The sequence below is a fragment of the Castor canadensis genome, chromosome 8 (assembly GCF_047511655.1).
Source record: "Castor canadensis chromosome 8, mCasCan1.hap1v2, whole genome shotgun sequence".
Classification (NCBI taxonomy): domain Eukaryota; kingdom Metazoa; phylum Chordata; class Mammalia; order Rodentia; family Castoridae; genus Castor; species Castor canadensis.
The window spans coordinates 35,211,922-35,233,231 of record NC_133393.1 but is presented as its reverse complement, the minus strand read 5'-3'; the positions used below and the strand labels follow the sequence as shown (position 1 = coordinate 35,233,231).

The 21,310-nt window shown below is 37.2% G+C and overlaps 1 protein-coding gene across 6 annotated transcripts in view; it reads left to right on the top strand.

Moving 5' to 3' along the window:
• Cdkal1 (CDKAL1 threonylcarbamoyladenosine tRNA methylthiotransferase) overlaps nt 1-21,310 on the top strand; it is a 615,415-nt gene that overhangs the window by 141,402 nt on the left and 452,703 nt on the right. For all 6 annotated transcript variants that reach the window (XR_012450736.1, XM_074082797.1, XM_074082798.1 and 3 more), the window contains exon 6: nt 16,216-16,312. Coding sequence is in view for 5 of the 6 variants with exons in the window: in XM_074082797.1 (XP_073938898.1) it covers nt 16,216-16,312 (97 nt within the window). In the remaining variant the exon portion in view is untranslated. The remainder of the gene's footprint in view (nt 1-16,215; nt 16,313-21,310) is intronic.

Below are 21,310 nucleotides of genomic sequence, written 5' to 3'. Positions count from 1 at the left end.
TGAAGAAACATCAGTTTCTTTCTGGTTGTTTCTGTTTTCTCAATAAAATAAGAAGCAAGGTCATCTGCTGAGACCCTTATTTGGGGGATGCCATTTTAGAAATATAAAATGTTTGCTTGATTTTTAAAATACATTAGAAATATGTTCTTCACTTAGCTGTTGGTTTTCTGTTGGTGTGGTGGTAAGCAATATATCCCCATATATATTTTATTGAAATAGGGAGAGTTGGGTTTTACTGGGCCATATATGACATACATCGGAGGGCCCTCTTGGTTTTTAAGTGTGGGGACTTTGAAATCTAGACATGTGGTGTTTTTGCCTTAGATAACCTCTGATTCAGCTGGCACAGAAGAACAGAGGGGAAGCTTCCATTCATTTCAGTATACTCAGTGTTTGTTGCTTCCCAGGACTTGAGAATTCTTGAGTTTCTTGTTCATATGGTGGAATGTTCCATCATTGGGAAGCTCCTAGTGGCTTCCTGTTCTGACACAGGTGCCCTGAGGTAAGACACATGCACCTTTCTTCAGGTGTTAAAGTGTGCCTATCCCTCTGTGTCAGCAGGGAAGATTCTTACCATACATTACGTTTTGTTTGAGTGCCCCCCATGCCTCCTGTGCTCCAAATGGTAGAGACCAGCACTCAGTTCTCTCTCACTCTTGTCTTCATTTTCCATTGTATTCCTCTGTACTGAATTTTCCTCCTTTGGGAAGTAATAGCTCTTCCTTTAACTCATGGGTTCCTCTTGACAGTCTCACAAGGCAGTGTATGATGTATGTGAAGCTTGTTCTAAAAAAGCATAAAGCGGTATTATAAGCGAAATCCTAGTGTCACTATGGTCTATAGGATATGGACAGTTGCACAGGATAAACCCTTATGCTCTCCTGTCTTTAATCTTCAGACACTTCTAATTTTATTTGTTTTTCCCTTAGAGGGAAATGTAGTAAGATTTATGTAGTAAGATTCTTGGGAATCTCTCAGGATTTTGATACATGGAGTTGAAAATTGCCTGCTACAAACTAGAAGTGAAAGAAAGGAAGCTCAATTTTTTGTCTATTTTCTAATAAGTTATTATTCTTAGCTTTAAAAACCACAGGTTTTCCCTCTTATCACAGTTTTACAAATTGATATGTGGAAGTTGGTAGAAAAACCCAGAATTTAAGATGCTCAAATGAACTTTGTTCTTATGTTTTCATTTGCTCATTTTAAATCTACTGAGAGTTTGCTTTTTTATCAATTGAGTTAAAAAAAATTGTACACAGACTGCAAGTTTTTAGGGGTGAGTTTAAAGAAATTTTCCTTTTTTTCTAATTAAAAACTGTACTCTTTGGAAACTGTAAAAATTCTAATGATAAAATTTGCTTCTATGGTGTGTGCTTTCTTTTTTGTTTTACTTTGGTAGCAATTACTGTCTCTGGGGTCAAATATTACCTATTGCAATCATATTTTTGGAGCTGGAATTAGCCTCAGGTTCATCTTGTTCATCCATTTTTATTTAATCTATAAGAAAATTAAGATGGAGAAAAGGTTTGCCTTTGTGTCAGTTCATGCCAGAGCCAGGAACTGCATGTAACCGACTCACACCTTTCCGTGTAATACTTCAAATCATGTATAGATTATTTATAAGACCCAATGCAATGTAAATGCTATGCCAATATATTTTTTGTGTGTGGGAGTGGGATTTGAGCTTAGGGCTGTGTGCTTGCAAAGCAAATACTCACAAAGCAGGCACTTTATTGTTTGAGCCATACCTCCATTCCCAGATCAAGGATCTGAATTGAGGTCCAACGATAGTGTAGGGTTTTCTTTCTTTGAACACTGCTGTTCACTCAGTTCTCCATTTTCATAACAAAATACCTGAGACAACTTACCAAGAGAAAAGTTTTAGTTTGACTCACCATTTTGTAGGTTCCAGCCCATGACTGATTTAGCCCCATTGCTATGGGTCTATGGCAAGGCAGCTCATGGTGGCAGGAACATATTGCGGGGCAAAACCATTTATACTATGAGTCAGGGAGCAAAGAGGGAGAGGCCAGAAACCCATAATCTCCATCAGGGACTGAGCCCAGTGTCCTGGAGACCTTTCTTAGGCTCCCTACTCCCAAAGGTCCATAGCGCCTGCCAATAGCACTACTCTGGGAACCACGTCTTTAACAATGAGCTTTGGGGGACATTTATATCCAAACTATAGCACTCCCTGCCTCTTAGAGCTTAGAGTTTTTTCTCAGAAAGAGAATTAATGAAGTTGCCAGGACACAATACAGAAGAGAAGTCCCGGCTGTGTTCTGTGTACCCTTAAGTGCTTTTAATTTTCCTGTCAGTCCTTTCAATAGTAATGGTTTTAATTAATTACCACAAAAATGTAGAAAAGAAACAGGTTTTAAAATGTGCTCTTTGAAACCGTTGTAATAATACTTCTGAGTTAGTTGGTCTTTTCAGTGTCTTCTTGGCTACTTCTGAGATGGTCAGAGGAACAAATGCAGTATTTTCTTTTTTTTTCCCTAAAAGCATGATCAGGGTTCTTCCAGCTAACTGTAACATCCTGTTTATATGCCATGGGTTAAAACCACTTTTATGTGGGTTTGGAGATACATAGGAAGGTTCAAAGACTGCAGAGACAGCTACAGTAGGTTTATTTCTCTTCCTCTTTTTGTTTGCTGGGAAATCTCTGATTATTTAGTTTTAAAGTAGTTTCTCATAATATTGGTTTTAGTTTTAACCCTTTTATCATGAAATTTAAAAAATCTTAAAAAAACTCACAGAAATATATAGGTTTGCAAATTATTTTACATATGACACCCTTGTAACTACCACCCAGTTGAAAAAAGAAAACATTGCCATCCACTCTGCAGATATTTTCATGTTCTCATGAAAGTCACAGTTCTCTCTCAACCTCCACAAGTGACCACTATTCTGACTTATATAAGTAGTCACTTTTTGCTGATTCCTTATGAGTTGTTCCCCTAAGTACTTGTCTTCATATTTTTTAATTAGGTCTCTTATTTTTACATATTTTCCAATTAGGTTTATGCCTGAGCCAGCCTGGACCTCATACCAGTGTTGACAGGCATGTGCCACCATGCCCAGCTTTTATTGGTTGAGATGAGATTTTGTGAACTTTTTGCCTGGACTCTCCTAGAACCTCAGCCCTCCCACTGTCTGCCTCTGGAGTAGCTAGGATTACAGGCTTGAGCCACTGGGCCAAAAACAAGCAGAGAACTGTTACTGTTTCTCTCTCTTTTTTTTTTTCTTTATTTCTTTTTTGTAGTCTTGGGGTTTGAACTCCAGGCTTTTTGCTTGCTTGGCAGGCTCTCTGAGCTTGAGCCACACCCCTAGGCTCCCCATCCCCATTCCTTTTTTTTAAATTTTAAATTAGGCTATGATCACAGCAGTTAAAGCTTGCTTCACCACAGCAGTTCTCATATAGTAATTCTGAGTGGAATTCTCGTTTCTTTCAGGTCCCATTCCTTTTGTTTCTAGCTTCAAACTATGAGTTTTTTATATCATTTATATGACAGTTATATCATTTATATAACTTTCTTTATGGGTGAAAATACAAGTAATGTATAGCACTGTGCATATTAGTTCTGAGATCTGTGTTAACATTAGCTTAGTAGGGTGTTGGATCTCTCACTCCCTTTCTCTGTCTCTCATGCATGTTTTTGTATATATGTGTACATGTGTGTATGTATATACTCTCTTCTGTGCATTAGTAGGATATGTAATTACTAAAGGACATATTAATTGGTTAATATCAGTAGAATTCAGAGGAAAAAAAAAACAGGGAGAAATGGATCTTTTAAATTAACCACAAATGTTGGCTAGCACTTCAAGAATGATGTATTTTGTATAGATAGTTAAGAGCATGTAGGTGTGTAGTTAAATAAAACCAAATCTGATAAAAGATTCTCTTTAGCATATATCAATTTTGACCTCAAATATTTCATACCTTCTACAAAGTGATTGCCCAATCACAGTCTATTAGGTGAGCATGTCCCCTTGCCACACTACTGTGGGTCAACTTTCATGGACTCATTTACACTTTTTCCCATTGCTTTTTCTTGTGAAACAAACAGCATTGAGCCCACAAGAGGCACCCTGTGAACATGCTCTTTTCTAAAGCTCATTGCCAACCTTCTTTCTAGTTTCCTCTACATAATGGATGATGGTAGTAATGAAGAAAATCTGGTATAATTTGGTTTGTTTAGGCTATGTTGCTATGTGGTGAGTGCAATTCTCATGGTCATTTCAGTTGAGAATTTGAATTAATGTTAGTGTGAGTTAGTCCTGTGGCATTGCAAATAGAAATACTGACAGTTCCCCCTTTCTCTCCCCCAAGGTGGATGTTTACAGTCCAGTAGGGGAGAAGTCTAGAAGGGACTGGTGTACTGTAAGTTGATGCAGATGCAGAACGTTTGAAATGATTTTCCATAAGAAGAAAACATCCTGAATTAGCTAGCTCAACAAGAGTGTGTTTAAAAATGAGTTTTAAAAATTATCCTAAAATAATGATACTCTCTGCCTTATGCCTCTCCAGTGAGACCTCTTGATCTTACATGTAATGTTGAAGTCCTATTGAGGCTTCTTGGAGAGAAATTAGTTTCTTCCTTTGCCTCTATCCAGTAGGTGGGAAATTTCAGACCACAGAAATTAGCCCAATTTTTTTTTCTTTCCAAGGGTTGCACTGATTTTTATTTTATTTTTATAATAACAAAGAGCTTTTTTCTCTTATACTGTCCAGGGGATCAGTTTTTACATTAATCTCTCTTTTGAAAAGTGACTTTGAAAAAAATGTAAAACTTTGTAAAGAGTTTGTTCATAACTTTTAAAAAGTTTTTAACAACTTCTCATTTAGATTATATAGTCAAGTCTTTTTTTTTTTTGTGGCACTAGGGTTTAACTAAGGGTCTCACTGTTATAAGGCAGGTGCTCTTACCACTTGAGCCACTCTGCAGCCCTGGCCAATTCTAAGTTTGGCTGGATTGTCTACCAGAAACCAGTTTGCGATCTGTTAGTACTCTAGCTCACATAGTATTGGGGTAGATGGAGCTAGAAATAAGCCCAAATATGCATTTTCCTTCCGTACCTTTTAACTCGAAGCTAAAAAAATTAGAACTATGTCATAAGTGTCTCTCTTTAATTCAGTTCTTATTTGTAGCCCAAACTGTAAATTTCCCTCTCTTTTATCCCAAAATATAATAGATTCATATTCAAATTTAATTTTAGTCATTCTCAGTAAATGTGATAATTAAAAGTACAATGAGATATGCAAGTTGGATGATGAATTCAACAAATGCAAGAGCTGATTGAGATTTCTCATCTCAGTGTCATTTCATGGAGGTCTTCTAATATACTGATAAACTCTTGAGTAATCCCTGCCCCCTTTCTTTCCTCTAGAAGGTTTTTGCCTTGTGTGTACTATATGAGTACAGTATGAAGGTCTTGATCTTAGGAGAGGCGAACTAAATTATAGATTTGTGTTTCCATTTTATGGTGATACTCTCCATGTTAGGAATATACATGTCATATACTTTAGGTTTTTTTCATGTTAACTCTTTGAAGAAAAGAGTGTTTTACTTACTTTTACCTTGCTTAACAAGAAGGAAATAATTGATTCATATATTAATCTTATGTGAAGGAAATAATTGATTCATATATTAATCTTGTGTGAATTTTTGAATCCACCAAAACATCATACATTCAAATGATTTGACTTCCATGATCCCCACTCATCTACCTTGCCTTGGTTCTGGAAGTTACACAAAATTGCCATTGAACTTTAAACTCCATGATATAGGGAGAATAAACTCTTTTTCCCTAGTAGGTTAGTAACTGGAGCCTTGAAATAATAATGTGTATAACAGTTCATAAAGAAATGTGACTCAAGGAGACACTTAGGATTTTGAGCTTTTACCCATGGGGATAGAGTATAGAGAACACATTAGACAAAGAAAAGGGATTTGAGGCTTCTCGTGAGAGCTACATTGTGGAAAGTAATTAAAAATGTAAGGCAAATAAGTCTCATTTGAGAGGTGTTTTTAAAAAATCAGATTATAATCTTAAGTATTCATTTGTAATTTCTGTACAGTTTGCATATTTTAATTTTGGAAAGGTCTTTTTTAACTTCATGTGTGTTCTCTTCATTGGTGTTTCTTTTCCCCCAGCACTGGGGCTTGAACTTGGGAGCTCACACTCACTAGGCAGGTACTCTACCATTTCAGCCACTCCTCCAGCCCCCATATGTGTTCTTTGAAATACAAATTCTTCTTGGTATCTGACAGGCTTCTAAGTATGTCTTGTATATATAATAAGCCTAAACAGAATATTTCACTAATGAATTTGCAAATGAAGTTGATTTTCATCATTGACTCTAGAAATTTTCATAATGGGTAGAAATGGTGACAGTAATTTAGTAGAGAAGTTACAAATTGACCCGTTGAAAAGTAATAGCTGACACCTACAAAAGAAATAAAAGAATCTATACATATGGCCTTATGGATCCTGTAACCCTGGCTTGACAAGGCATTATTGCATTATTATTTTGAAGTAAAGGGCACAGGCGATGGCTCACAGTAATGACTCTGCCTGTACTGTTACCTCTGGCAAGCTATTTCATATTTGTAATCCTCAGATTCTTTTTTTAAAGAACAAAACGAGAAGGTTAGAAAGTTTTGTATGTCTCTTACAGAGCTGAAGTTTCATATAGATAGGGGTTTTCTAAGGCAATCAAGTACAGGTTCACTTAGATTCAGTATATTGTCTGTAGTGGGAAATGCCAGCACATCAAGATTTTAAAAACATTTCCTGTAAAATACTTACTTTTTTTTTTTTTTAACCAAAATGTGGTTTGGGATATAGCTCAGTGTAGAGGATAAACCTTTTTTTGTTAATAAGTGAAAGCTATTTGCAGGTCAAGTTTAATAAAAAGAATGAATGGTGTTCAATAATTAGAAAGGAAATTTCAGGGCTCGGGAAGTGGCTTAAGGTAAAAGCGCCTGCCCTAGCAAGTATGAGGCCCTGAGTTCAAACCTTAGTGCTACCAAAAAAAAACAAAAGAAAGAAAGAAAGGAAATTTTGAAGTAATGAATGCCCTGCCTCTGAGGAAGTAAGTAAAGCAGAAACCACATGACTGCTTATAAGGGATATTTATAGAAAACATTCACCATTTGGGTAAGATCCATTCAGTTGGCCAACCTTCCTATCCAAGAGAAGGTCTAGGAATGTTGAGGGCTCTTTGAGGTTTGCTACTGCACATTAGGAGGGTAGATAGGGTGTTCTGGGACACATGTGCTTTTCTGCTTTGGTATTGATCTTGGGATGATGCCTTCTAAAGGGTTTGTTGGGAACCCTTACTACAGTTGTTGAGGAGCTCTTTCATTTTGTCTTGTTTTGGGGTCAAGTTTTAGGAACAGTGTTAAAGTATTTTTATTTTCTTAATTCCTTATCCAAAAGAAGACTATTTCCTTTTACAATTTATTTTATATACATATCTTCTTGATACCATTTTTATAAAAATGAGACGTAGGTTATATTCAATTCTATAATTTGCTGCCTTCTCATAACCATCTAGTGGGGACATTTTTCCATGTCAGTCTTTGTAAGTCTTCAGAATGTTATTAATAAGTATTATTTACTTACTAAGTGCCAGCAGCTTTTAAAGTACTTTACATAGGTGAACACATTTAACTGTCACAATAATCTCTTAAGGTAGGAACTTGTTTTACAGAAGAAGAAGCTATAGCACAGAGAACTCAAGTAATTCCCTGTGGTTAACATAGTTAGCAAATAGCAGAGATAATGTTAGAACCTAGGAATTCTGGCTTCAGTCTGTGCGCTTCATTACCCTGCTTCTTCAATGTTTCTTTATGTATCTATGCCATGAATCATTTAGCTACTCCTCCACAGTTAGACTTTCAGAGCCCTCCTTATTCCTGTTTGCTAATAAAATTTGGTAGGTCTAAGTCTGGTAATACTCCTATGTGCCAAAACACCAACAACCTCTGTCTTTATGAAATTCACACTTGGGAGAAGGTGTGGAGACAGATTTAAAGAATTAAATAAGAAAATTACATAGTAATTTTGAGCAACAGCACATAGAAGAAATAAGATAGAGAAGTGAATGATGGTGATGCTGTTCAGGGTGATGGGTGGGAAAGGGTATGTGATCACAGTCCCAGGACATGAAAAGAAGTGAGCCATGTGGACATACTAGTGGAGGAAACAGCAGGTGCACAGACCTGACCTTGGCACTTGCATGGCCCTTTTTTAGGAACTCTTAGAAGGCTGGAACAGAAGGAATATGGGAAGGGTGGTAGGAGTTATAGGAGATGAGGGAAGGTGAGAAGAAGAGAGGGATGCCTAGGCAGTTAGACACTTGGAGGCCTTTCTTAAAAGCCTTGACTTTCAGTCTTTGCTAGATGATGATCTATGAGACTTTGGGATGATGTGCTCTAGTTTCTATTTTAAAAGGTCTACTGTGGTGTGTTCAAACTAAACTACAAGGGCAGAAGGCTAGTTGCATAGACCAGGGTGGTAGCAGTAGAGGTGGTGAAAAGTGGCTGGAACCTGGACATATTTCCAAGGTACGATCAGGGGGATTTGCTGATGGATTGATTGTAAGAGAACAAGCTTTGTTCGTAGAAGTTCCAAGAATTTTGGGAAGAACTGGAAGGATGGACTTACTATTGAGTGACTTGCCATTAATTTGTGAGTGTGTTGAATTTCTGAATCAAAGACAAATCTATTGCTTTCCTTTCAGATATAGCTTGTAAGCCTCTAGCTTTAGAAGGCAGAGAGTATGTACACTTAGTTAGCTTGAAGGATTGGGATTTCACCTTTAGAAAGTGACTTTCCAGATCACTTAACTGGATGTCACCAATATTTTTCAGGTATGATCCTTAGTTTTGCAGTTTGCAACTTGATTTTGTAGGTTTACCCAGAGCTAAATGAGCCCATACACCAAACTCATAGTAACCAGTAACAGACCCTTGTTATTACAAAACAGATGGCAACTCAGGCACAGATTACACTGGAGGTGGAGCAGGACTCTGGTCTTAGCTGTTCAGTGCTACCCCCCTAAACCCCCTCTCCCTGATGTAGTCCTTCAGGGACCTCAGTTGGAGTCAGGGTGAGGCAGCCTTGTCTTCAGGGACAGCCACCTCTCTTCTGTAACCTTGGTACCCTTGGGTCTCTTGACAGTGGTACATACTGATTGTCCCAAGGACTGCTGACAGCTCTCCTTGCTACCACTATTCTGTGTGAAAACTGACTTCTGAAGTCCATTTCTTTTTCTTCCCACTAGACTGTGAACTTTACCTTAGTGACTATCATTTTCTCTTCAGTTTTCACGAATGAGTAGTAGAATGCAAACAGAAATGCTTTATTATTGACTTTTTAAATAAACAATGGTTCTTACAGGTGTTGGCAGTGAGGATAATATAGGAAACCAATTGAATTTGGAATCAAGAGGGAACTTCAACTATTACTACCATGTCTCCTCCTCCTCTTTTCCTCCTTCTCTTTCTTCTCCTCCCCTCTCCTTCTCCCTTCCTAGGCAGGTGCTCTATTGCTTGAGCCATGCCTCCAGCCCTCAAGGGGAAATTTCTTGACTGGTTGTATATGGGTACTTTGGCAGGGTATGGTAGTTTGTTATATCTATATTAACTTTAAAGAAATGACTGCTTGTGTCTAAGGTGTAGATTATTTTGATCATCTATGTAGTGCCTACCCTGCTTACTGTTATCATAGACAGTGAGAAATCTTTACCCTATGAATTCTTCTCTACTGGATGCACTGCAAACTGCTCACCTTGTTATGACATTTTTTTCTTCTTTTACAGCATAAAATATATAATTTTCATTAGTTTTTCAGTTAAAATAACATTTAATCTTGTGATCCTAAAATATATAATTTTCATTAGTTTTTCAGTTAAAATAACATTTAATCTTGTGATCCTAAAATTATGTCCCTGTTACTCTGGTTTTGGTTATTTCTGTACATTCTGGTGACACCTGTGAGTGTATCTAGATAGATTATTTTATAGCTCAATAAGCTCTCATCAAGTTGTTTTCTCTTGCATTATTTGCTTAGATGTGTTTCTGTATTTCACATGACTATACGCCTATATGCCAATACTTAAAATAGGTGTCCTCTCACTTGAGCTTCTGAATGTAGAGAATCCTCTCATGCAGAGTAAAAACAGTGTTTACTTTGTACAAAAACAGATTGATTTCACCCTCTTTCTGGTGCTGTTGTAAGTTAAAATTTTTTCTCAGTGTATGATTTTGCATTTAAAAAATTTAAAACTAGGTATATATTTATGAAACTTTTTCATGAGAGAAAATTTTGATTAAAGAAGTACACATGACTTTTGCTCATAAATACCAATTTTCAGAAAAGACAGGATAAGAGAAAAACATGGAGAATCAGTAGTCCCTCCTTACCTGCTACATATAGACAGTTGTGTTTTTCATGATAGGTCCCTGAATTTATTACTCTGCTATTCGACTATCATTTTGTTCACAAGATTGCATATTAAATTGTGGCTCTTGCTGGAAAACATTCAATATATTAAGCTCTATAAATTTCTATGGTGTTTTCAGGAAGAAATGTTTGCTTCAGTGTTTATTATATCATCAAAACCCATTTGATCAGTATTCTAAAGTGTGATAGTCAAGGAATAAGTATATCTGGGTGCTCATCCCAGCTCCATCACTATCTTCACCTCAATCACTGCACCATTTTAAACTTTTCTGGGTATTATTCTTATCAGCATTCACAGTTTGAAGGACAAAAGCTTTTAAAAATGTCTGTGCATAGTACATTTCTTAAAGAAATTTTTTTCAGGATTTTATTAATTTAAACAAAGCTTACTAAGTAAAAGTATAGAATATAATAAGGAACTGTTTAGAACAAGAATATTTTGAGAATTTGCATTAAGCCTTTGACTACTTTAATTGGTTACATATAAAGTTGGCATTAATATTCTGTGACTGGGCTGTGGTTTTTTGACTTATAGTTCTGGTCTGCCCTACCATTTTAAAGCCAAATTCGGTAACAGCTTGAAATAGTGTGTACTAAATGATGAAATCAAGCATCTCATTTGAACCTTTCCTGTTAATTTTCTGCTGTTCTTCGTAGTTCCTCAAGATCAACCCTGTTTTGTGACCTGATCTGGTGTTTAGCACTTCCCCTGCTTTTTACGTTATGCTCTTTGTCCTTGCTTTTGCAATTGCCTAGAGCTTTTTTTTTTAAGCCTCACTCCTACTCCTGTCTGCTAATAAAAAGCCTCCCAAATTTCTTTTTTTTTAAATTTTTTTTTATTATTCATATGTGCATACAATGCTTGGGTCATTTCTCCCACCTGCCTTCACCCCCTCCTTTATTACCCACCCCACCCTCTCCCTCTCCCCCCCCTTTGCTACCCTGAAGAAACTATTTTGCCCTTAGCTCTAATTTTGTTGAAGAAAAGAGTATAAGCAATAATAGGAAGGACCAAGGGTTTTTGCTAGTTGAGATAAGGATAGCTATACAGGAAGTTGGCTCACATTGATTTCCTGTGCATGTGTGTTACCTTCTAGGTTAATTCTTTTTGATCTAATAGTTCCTGGTCCCCTTCTCCTATTGGCCTCAGTTGCTTTTAAGGTATCTGCTTTAGTTTCTCTGCCTTGAGGGCAACAAATGCTAGCTAATTTTTAAGGTGTCTTACCTATCCTCATATCTCCCTTGTGTGCTCTCGCTTTTATCCTGGGTCTTTTCAATTTTGATGTTGTCTGTTTTTGTCCTGAGTTCATTTATCTGTTTATTAATCGTGTTCTCTGTTTCAGTTTTGTGTTTATACAGTGCTTCTATCGTTTCCTTTATTTCTTCTTTTGCTTTTTCAAATTCTCTATTTTTGTTGTTTTGGAATTTCTTGAGTGTCTCCTGTACATTTTGGTTGACCATATCCAGTATCATCTCTATAAAATACTCATTGATTACCTGTAGTATTTCTTCTTTTAAATTATTCTTGTGGGCTTCATTGGGTTCTTTGGTATAGTTTATCTTCATTTTGTTGGAGTCTGGATCTGAGTATCTGTTTTCTTCATTTCCCTGTGGTTCCTGTACTAATTTTTTGCTGTGGGGAAACTGGTTTTCCTGTTTTTTCTGTCTTACTGTCATTGCCCTTGGTGTTGTTATTGTCCCTGTACTGTGTGCAATTAAGTATTTTCTGGCTGTAGTAATAGCACTAGTGATATTTAGAATGGAAGGGTGAGAAGGGATGGAAAGCAAAGAAGTTAAAGGAAAAGGGAAAAACAAATAAGTAGAAAAAAAAACCAAAATAAGCAAACAAAAAAGGTTTCAAAGATATAAACAGGGAGAGACAGTGTACTAATCAACAGTAAGCTGAAAAGGCATTGGAGAGACAGAGGATTGAAAATAAAAAATAAAAAGAATAAAAATTAAAAATAAGTAAATGAAAGAAACATATGTATATATAAAAAAATAAAATATAAAATAAAAAAATAAATAAAATTAAAAAAAAAAACCTCCAAGTTCAAATGCAATGAAATTTCAGTCTTAATAATTTTGGTTTCATCCCTCAGCCACCAATCCTGGAGATGGTGCCTCAGATGTTGTTCTGTAGTTGTCTCATCAAAGGAGTAACATAAGGAAAAAAAAAAAAAACCAAACCCACAAAGTGTCCCAAGTCTAAATGCAATACCGTTTCAGTAAGTTTTTCAGCATGCAGTTGTAGTTCAGTTGTTGTCTCATCAAAGGTAGGGAGAGAGAAAAAAAAGAGTCTGGAGACAGGTCTGTGAATGGCTATCTGTGGCTGTGGCTTGCCTGCCTGCTGCTGTCAACCTGCTGTTGTTGAAGGCGTTATTTATGCAGATCTCTGGGGTGAACTTAGCACTCACCTAGCCCTGCAGGCTTTGTTTACTCAGAGTTCTGTGCATGATGCCACTGCTACAAACTTTCCCTTTTCCAAGCACACTGGGGGAGGTGACACTGAACCCCCTGTCTCAGGCCTGCGTGTTTATTTACAGTTCAAGTTGGAAGTGGGTCTTTCCCCCTATCCTGTGGAGTTTTCCTCCCACCGATGCTTTTACAAGCTTTCCTGCTCCTGATTGCTGGGCGTGTGCTGCTGCTCCTGCTGGCAGGCGTGTTTGTTTACAGTTCACGTGGGAAGTGGGTCTTCCTTCCTCTCCTGTGGAGTTTTCCTCCCTCTACTACTCTCACAAGCTTTCCCACTCCTGGTTGCTGGGCACTTCTGCCCTCTCTGGCCAGGCCTGGCTTGTTTATTTACACTTCTGGGAGGGATTCCCCTCCCCCTGTCTTTGGTGCTCAGGGTGCCCCACCCTCTTTCCCACATGTCTTTATTGTTCTTATTGCTTATTACTCAGTTTCTCTTTTTTCCCTGGGTGGGGGTTGGTCTGTCCAGGGTGCTATGCTGATCTGGCCCAGGGTTGTCTGTGGGAGTACCGCGTACGGCTTAGCTCATATTGTCTGGGTCTTCCCAAGCCGTCTCGGCACGGGTGACTGCCGGTGGCCCGGGGGCCCTCCTGGTTTCTCCATTCAATATGAAGTGGAGATGCTCTGCGCAGGCTGGAGGTGTGGAGGGGTCAAATTTTTGCCTCTTCTCAGTGGCCTTGCCTGCAAGGTGTGTCTCCAGCATTTCTCCAAGATTTCACTTTAGGAGACATGCTTTCTGCTTCTTCCCTGTAGCCGCCATCTTGGAAATCCTTCTCCCAAATTTCTTAATGAAGCCTTCTCCTGTCTTGTTCTGCTTGTACGTTCTTTTCCCCTTCATAGTATATTACCTCTGTATCTCTCTTTCACTAAAAGCATTTTACTTGATGCTGTGTTGTTTTGGTCTTTTACATCTCATCCAATATATAAACCATAAACCATAAGTTTGTGAAGTGCAAGTCGCTGGTCTTCCTCATTTCTGGGTGCTCTATGCACTCACTATAATGTCTTCAATGTGTATAATAATTAAGTAATTGAATTACTTCATTTTATAGGAAGCAGGCTTTTTATTTGAGTTTATTAGTGATCTCACAGTCTCTCTTAGATGTTTATTGATAGTGGTTCTAGGTGCTGTAGCAAATTTTTTTGGAAAAAACTAACTGTTAACTTCCTTGGAGAGATTGTTAATGAAAATGGAAATATTTTTTCATTTGATAACATTTACTATAAGAAAAGCATTTGTGTGCAGTGATGTGCTTAGTACTGATAAAAAAGTAAAGCCAGGTGGCAGAGCTAGGTAGTAATTCTCTTGGATGTATTATGCATTCTACCAAACTGAGATTAAAAAAAGTTCATTAACAAGTGTTTTCAGGACTCTAAGTGAGAAAATTACATCAAAGTGCTCTAAGAAGTCACTGGAATGAAACATTTACAGGTGATTTTAAACTAGTAATTAGTACTGTCTGTTTATTCATTTAATCCTTCTCTTTGTACTTTCCAGAAGATTTTGACGTTGCTCTTATCACAAAGACCTAGACTTGCTAATTCCAGTTTTTTCTTGGCTTCCAGTTCTGAATGTGTGCTCTTGAAGGTGTTGACATAGAAGAGAAAGTGTGCCAGGTATAGAGACTCTTCACTTGATGGTAGACTGGTCTGAAGTCACAAGTTCAGAAACTGGGCTGCAGATACCCTCAGCTTTCTCAGTGGATTTTGGAAGCCTGGAGATTGGTAGGGTAGCAAGGGACTCAGTTTTGTGCATAAATGCAGCCCTGAAGGACTCAAAGTAAACAAATTGTCAAAACACCCTAAAGTCATACATTTGGGAAATTCATATATTGAATTTTGAAAACTTAATTGTAAGATTGGAAAAGAATATGAATAATTTGTAGGAAAAGATAAAACCTCTGCATTTTTGGTTACAAAAATCAGTGTTGCTGTATAAATATATGCCTGAACAAATGAATATTTACCTAAATCTTCAGTAAAGAACTACTGAATAGCTAGATATGTACACCTCTAAACTATCATTTTTACTTAGAATTTATCTGTATTAACTTTCATTCAATGTAGCAAAGTATCTTAGAATTAAAGGAGGAAAGATTTGTTTGGTATCATGGTTTCAGTCCACAGTTTATTGGCAGCAAGGTTGAAGGTGGAAGAGGGTGATAGAGTAAAACTGCTCACCTCACGGTGGCCAGGATGTGTGTAGGGGTGCAGAGAGACGGACAAACAGACATTGGGAGAGAGTGGGTAGAGGGAAGCAAAAGAGGGAAGGAAAGAGAGAGACTGAGGACAAGATATAGATTCCAAGGTCAAACCCTCAAGGACTCACTACCTTCAACTGGGTCCCATCTCTTAGGTTTCCATCATCTCACAATAGTCTATGATATTATGAAGCCATCAAGGGATTGACCCACCCACAATGCCAGAGTCCTCATGATTCATTCATTTCCCAGAAGCCCCCACCTGTGGACATTGTCACATCAGGGACCAAGCCTTCAGGGCTTGAGCCTTTGGGGAACAGTTTAGATCCAAACCATAACAATGTATGCGGTAAATAAATTATATTACTGAACATAGATTTCACATCTAGGTTTGTATATTTCAGAAATACTTTCTCAGATATTTGTGTGTGCATGTGTATGTATGTGTGTGTACACACATGTGTATATCTCATACAGGTCTGTTTAAATGTTTTTTTTCTGCACATGTGAGGGATGGTCTGGAGTGTGCCAATAAGCAGAAGCAGTCTATAACTGTAAGTTGTCTAGGGAGCAGGAATAAGTGGGCTATTGGGGAAGGTGGGATATGAAATATTATGCCTTCAGTTAAATTTTTTAAAAATTAATTTTGTTTGCACATTGATCAAAAGACTAGGAAAGAGTATTTAAAGTTTAAGGCACATTTTCATTAACATTTAAAACTAGTAACTTGTTTGCAGGGTTATTCTGTCTATCTGAACAATGTGGTTCTCCAGAATGATTCATATCCGTGTAAATTCTGTGCTGTTGTTTTGTTTTGTAATGAGATGATCACGGGAGACACTGTCAGATTGAACTGCTAACATGTTTGCTAGTGGTACGATGAATAGACATACAGTGCAGAAGTCTTATAACATATTTTCTTTAAGCAGTTGTAAGAAGCTCCTGGTTTATGTTAATTAACTGGCTTTTAATTATCTGGAGGACTTAAGTGCACCAAAAACAGTTTCCAAGGGTATACTTGGGAGCAAGAGACTTCACATTGTTCTTTTCTTCATTCTTCTAGAAAAGCTCAAGAGGAGAACAAGAAAGTAGTGCTAGCAGGATGTGTGCCTCAAGCCCAGCCTCGTCAGGACTACCTCAAAGGACTGAGCATAATCGGGGTAAGGGTAGACTAAATGAAAATCTTATGCAATTTACATCATAGCTCTACATTTTATTTCCTATTTCTAGGTTATTTATGACTGTCCTAAACAGACTGTCTTTATTGCCTCTGAAATTTTGTTATGCCTGTGTAACTTTTCACTGTACCACAAAAACATGTTGTAGATTTTCTCATTAAGAAAGAGATTAGTATCTTAGTGCCAGTGGCTCTTACCTGTAATCCTAATTACTTGGGAGGCTGAGATTGGGAGGATTGTGGTCCCAGGCCAGCCTGGGCAGAGAGTTTAGAAGAAACTATATCAAGTAATAGCTGGGTATGGTGATGCAAGCCTATCATCTCAGCGATAGTGGGAAGCTTAAAATAGTAGTGAGGTCCAGGCCAGCTTAGGGAAAAAAGCAAGACCCCATCTCCAAAATAACCAGAGCAAAAACAGCTGGAGGTATTTATCAAGCAGTAGAGCTCCTGCCTCACAAACATGAAACCCTGAGGCAGAGCATGGTGGCTCAGGCCTGTGATCCCAGCTACACAGTAAGTGAAGTCTGAGGGCTGCTCAGGAAAAAAGTGTGAGACCCTATCTGAAAAATAACTACAGCCAAAAAAGGCCTGGGAGTGTAATTCAAGTGGTAGAGCTCTTGCTTAGTGAGTGGGAGGCTCTCAGCTCAAACCTGAGTATAGCCTCCATCTGGACAGAGAGAGGGAGGGGAAATAAAAAGCTATAGTTAGGGAGTTTGTCTGTTACCGTCTGTCTTCATATCATTACAATTTTCCACTAAGTACTTGTCATCTCCTGGTGCATAGGTGCCTTTTTTGGAATGTCCCAGCTCTGCTATCCTCACTCCCGAGGCTCAGCAACAACACGACATGTTCTGCTGAGCTTTCTCTAACCACTCTGCATGGTCCTCTCTGTGATTTGTTCTGTGTTCCTTCTGCTCACTTCGCATCTGTCGTTTGAAGCCTTAACTTAGCACACAGTTACGATTTTAGGTTTAGAGTTAGAATTTTAGATTTACTTATACCATTCTTTGAGTAAAGTCACATTGTTATTTAAATTATTACCCTCATGAGGACAGCTTTTCAGTCCCTTTAAAACTCCATGTTTCTGCAACCTCAACAACACCTGATGCACAGTAAACATCCAATAAATGTTTGTTGATTGCCCTACTGAAAGAATCTTTCCCTTGTATCCTGGCACGCAATTTTTCCTGGCGGCCAATCAGCTCTGAAAAGTCCAGTTTCTCTTACTCTTTGTAGCTATCACTGTTCAAAATGCCCTAATGTAGTTGACATCCAATCAGGATTTGTTTACCAGTGGTACAATGGTACTTCTTCCTTTCCACCATTCTGCCCAAACTGTATAGGAAGCTCACCAATGATCCTTAAAAAAAAAAAAAAAAAAGGGCTTTATTAACTTAAAAAATTTATATGTAGTATGCTCATAGAAAAAGTTTATATGAGTAATTGGCATCTGTATTGAGTTTTATAATGGGTTTCCCCTTCCTTAATTTACTATTAACAGGATCTCATATTATGTTCTCAGTGTAATGACTTGTTTTCTACTGCAAAGTCCTCACTCCACTAGCAAATTTAATAATCTTTAAACAAACTGAACATGAATGTTTGGTAACATTAGCTTGTTTTCACTATTTGTTTACATTTTGATTTCTCTTGGTTTAAGGAGTGAAATGAATATGCGACTCCTGAGTTATCTTTTTATGTCAGGCTAACTCTCTCTGTAAACATAATCCTGCTGTGTTGGGGAAGGAAACTGGTTAGAACTGTTTTAGAGGTGGAATGTGGTCCATGTTGGCCTTCATCTTAGATTTCATTCCTAAGAATTAGGTTACTGAAATAGCATGTTTTCTGTAGTATGGAAAAAGCCTCTTTGTGTATGTTAAGGTAACTTTTTTGAACTCCAGTGAGTGCAGAGAAGAGCTTAGTGTATTAAGGTGTAGTAGAGACTCTTAGGATAAAGTGTAGGGGCCTGGGGAGGTGGCTCAGTAGTGGAGTATCTGCCAAGCATGCTTGAGGCCCTGGGATTGATCCCCAGAGTTTCATATATAAATGAAATATATAAGGCAGGCACCTGGTGGTATTTCTGTTGAAGACAATTTTCAGAGCTGAAACAAAGCTGTGACACTTACAAGCACTTGCACTTCCTATTTAATCGAGCACCTTTTTTGTTCCATCACATCCTACTTTATTTCCGTTAGCATTCCTTATTATTTGGCCCATTTATAATTGGAGAAGTAACTAGGGAACACAGGAATGAAATGAAAAGCGAATAGAATCAATAAAAAGAAAATTCCTATTTTTATCACCCGACACAATTATTACACTTTTTTCTATACCCTTTACTTTTCGGTCTTTAACACTATTGTAATCTCAATTCTACTTTTGTGTTTGTTTTTTCTATTATACTCTAAGCTTTTTTGTTTGTTTCTTTCCCCTCTGTTTTTTTCAAGTGTTTTAAATCTTGCATTAGTGTTCTTTTGAAGGATATCCTGTAATTAACTATTTTTAAATTCTTGGGTAGAAGTATTTTCTACTTTTTTAGAAAATATGCAAAATATATTAGATCCCACAGTGGCCTTTTGATTTTAACTTAAAATTAGTATGTTGTAAAAGTTATTGACTTTTCAGTGTAGTAATTTAATCATATATTAACCAATATTAAGTATTATTAAAGTATTGTTCTTTGTCAAGATCATTGCATAGAATATTAGCGATGTGACATTTTCTTTGCCATCACTAACATTTTGTATAAGAAAATGTCACTAAATATTTTCAAAAATAATTTGGATAAGGAAATCAAAATCATCTACAGTTGGATGTTTACTGAGACCTATTTCTCATCAGAATTGTTAGAATTGCTACAAAATAAGAAACCTCCTGAAATATAGTGAATTAAAATGAAATAAAGAAGTAAACTATTTTATACCAAGGGGAAGAATAGTTCTCTTTTTTAAAATGTGACACTATCTTAACTTCTTAAAAATATTTTTATTAGTGTGTGATAGTTGTATAGGAGGTTTTATTATGACAGTTTCTATATATATTATATGTATGGTTCATCCCCTCCATTATTTTCCCTCCTACCCTATTCCCCTTCTTAAAGTAACTTCAACAGATTTCAATGTTCTATAGTCATACTTGTATAGAAAGTACACCAACCATATTCACCCTCCTATACCCTCTTTGTTTACTCTCCGCCTCTCAGTTGTGCCCATTTTACATGCTTGTCTTTCATTTTTTACTTATCTGTTCATTTTTCAGTGGGGATTTTGCCTTAGTATTTTACCTGTAAATAAATACTTTAATCAGTCTAATCCCCTCTATTACTGTTCTTCATCCCTTTCTCCCTATCCTGTGTTGTTCAACATTTTTCAATGTGTTTCATTGTGTCTTGCTCCTACGCAGATATAATGTCTTTCCTTATTTTTCACTCTCTCATTTTTTTCTTCTTTTTCCTCCTCCCTTAGTCTCCTCTAACAGTCCCACTTGTGGAAACATGTTCTGTATATATGATAATGCTTAATTTTATATTGAACCTATCTTCCACATATGAGAGAAAATGGGACCTTTGAGAACGTTCTTAAGTGTAAAAAAAAAACGTTTATAATCAATGACATGGGAAGCTGTTTTTGCTTAAATGTTTGGGATTACATAATTGATTTGTGATTGAATAAAGAATGTCATTTCTTAACAAAATTTTTGTGATGGAGGGTGTTAATAGAGACACAAGGAAAAATAGCTTCACTTTGCTTTTACTAAACTTCTGTTAGGATTTATCTTTGTCACCCCACAATACAAGGAGGCTTCTTCAATTCTATTGACCAAGTGATTCAAGTATAAAGTTGATATTGGTGGTGGGGGAGGGATCAGTGAGAGAGCCAGCTTCTTATTGTATACCTGAGTTAAAAGACATATAATACTTATTCCTCTGTGAAAGTGGTCATGAAGTAAGCAATTTAATAATATAAATACAAGCTGGGGGTGGTGGTGCACACCTGTAACTCCAGCACACAGGAGGCTGAGGCAGGAGGATGCATAATTTGAGGCTAGCCTGGGCTATATAGTGAGATCCTGTCTCAAGAAAGCAAATAATAATAGCCAAAAGGAAGATAATTAGTATCATAACACATTAATATCCATCAGTATCAGCCTTAAGAAATAATATGTTTTAATTCATTTTCTATGCTGTAACAAAAAACTTGAGAATGGTAATTTATAAAGTATGGAAGTTTATTGTGCTCACAGTTCTGTAGGCTTGGAAGTCCAAATTATGGTGTCAGCCTCCACTTGGTCTCTGGTAAGGACCTTGTGCTGCTTCATAACATTGTGGAGGCATCACATGGTCAGACAGAGCAAGTGTTCTAGCTCAGGTGTCTCTTCCTTTTTTTAAGAAAGCCACTAATCCCTTCATGGGAGCTCCACCATCATGACCTCATCTAATTCTAATTACCTTCCAAAGACCTCACCTTCAGATAACATTTGGGGATCAAGTTTCCAACACATGAACTTTTGTGGGGCACATTCAAGCCATAGTATGGGGCATTAAGTTTGCTTTAGTAATCAGAGGTAACACTGTTCTAAGAGCACACGGTAAGCCTTGGGTTGGCCCCTGAGCCTTTTATTTTTATTCATACCACTTTGTCCCCTGTAGTTATCTAGTTGTGGCTGTTATTTCTGTGGTGTCACGTGGAAAGAAAATAATGGAATATCAGAACCAGAAATAAAGTCTTTAGCCTCATGGACTGAAAGAACTGGTGTCAGTGGCTATCATCTCTGCAAGCCTCCTGTCCTGGAGTACAGACCTGTGCTCAAACCTCCCCTTTCTTCACATTGCAGGAGGAGAAAGAACAGATTTGAAATCATAGATTGCTGGCATAAAGAGATCTTTTCTTAACAAAAACTTAAGCATGAAAATGAAACATATTTTGTATCTAGATTATGTAATTGTAGGTAACTATTATAGAATCATGATCTTTTTTTTCTT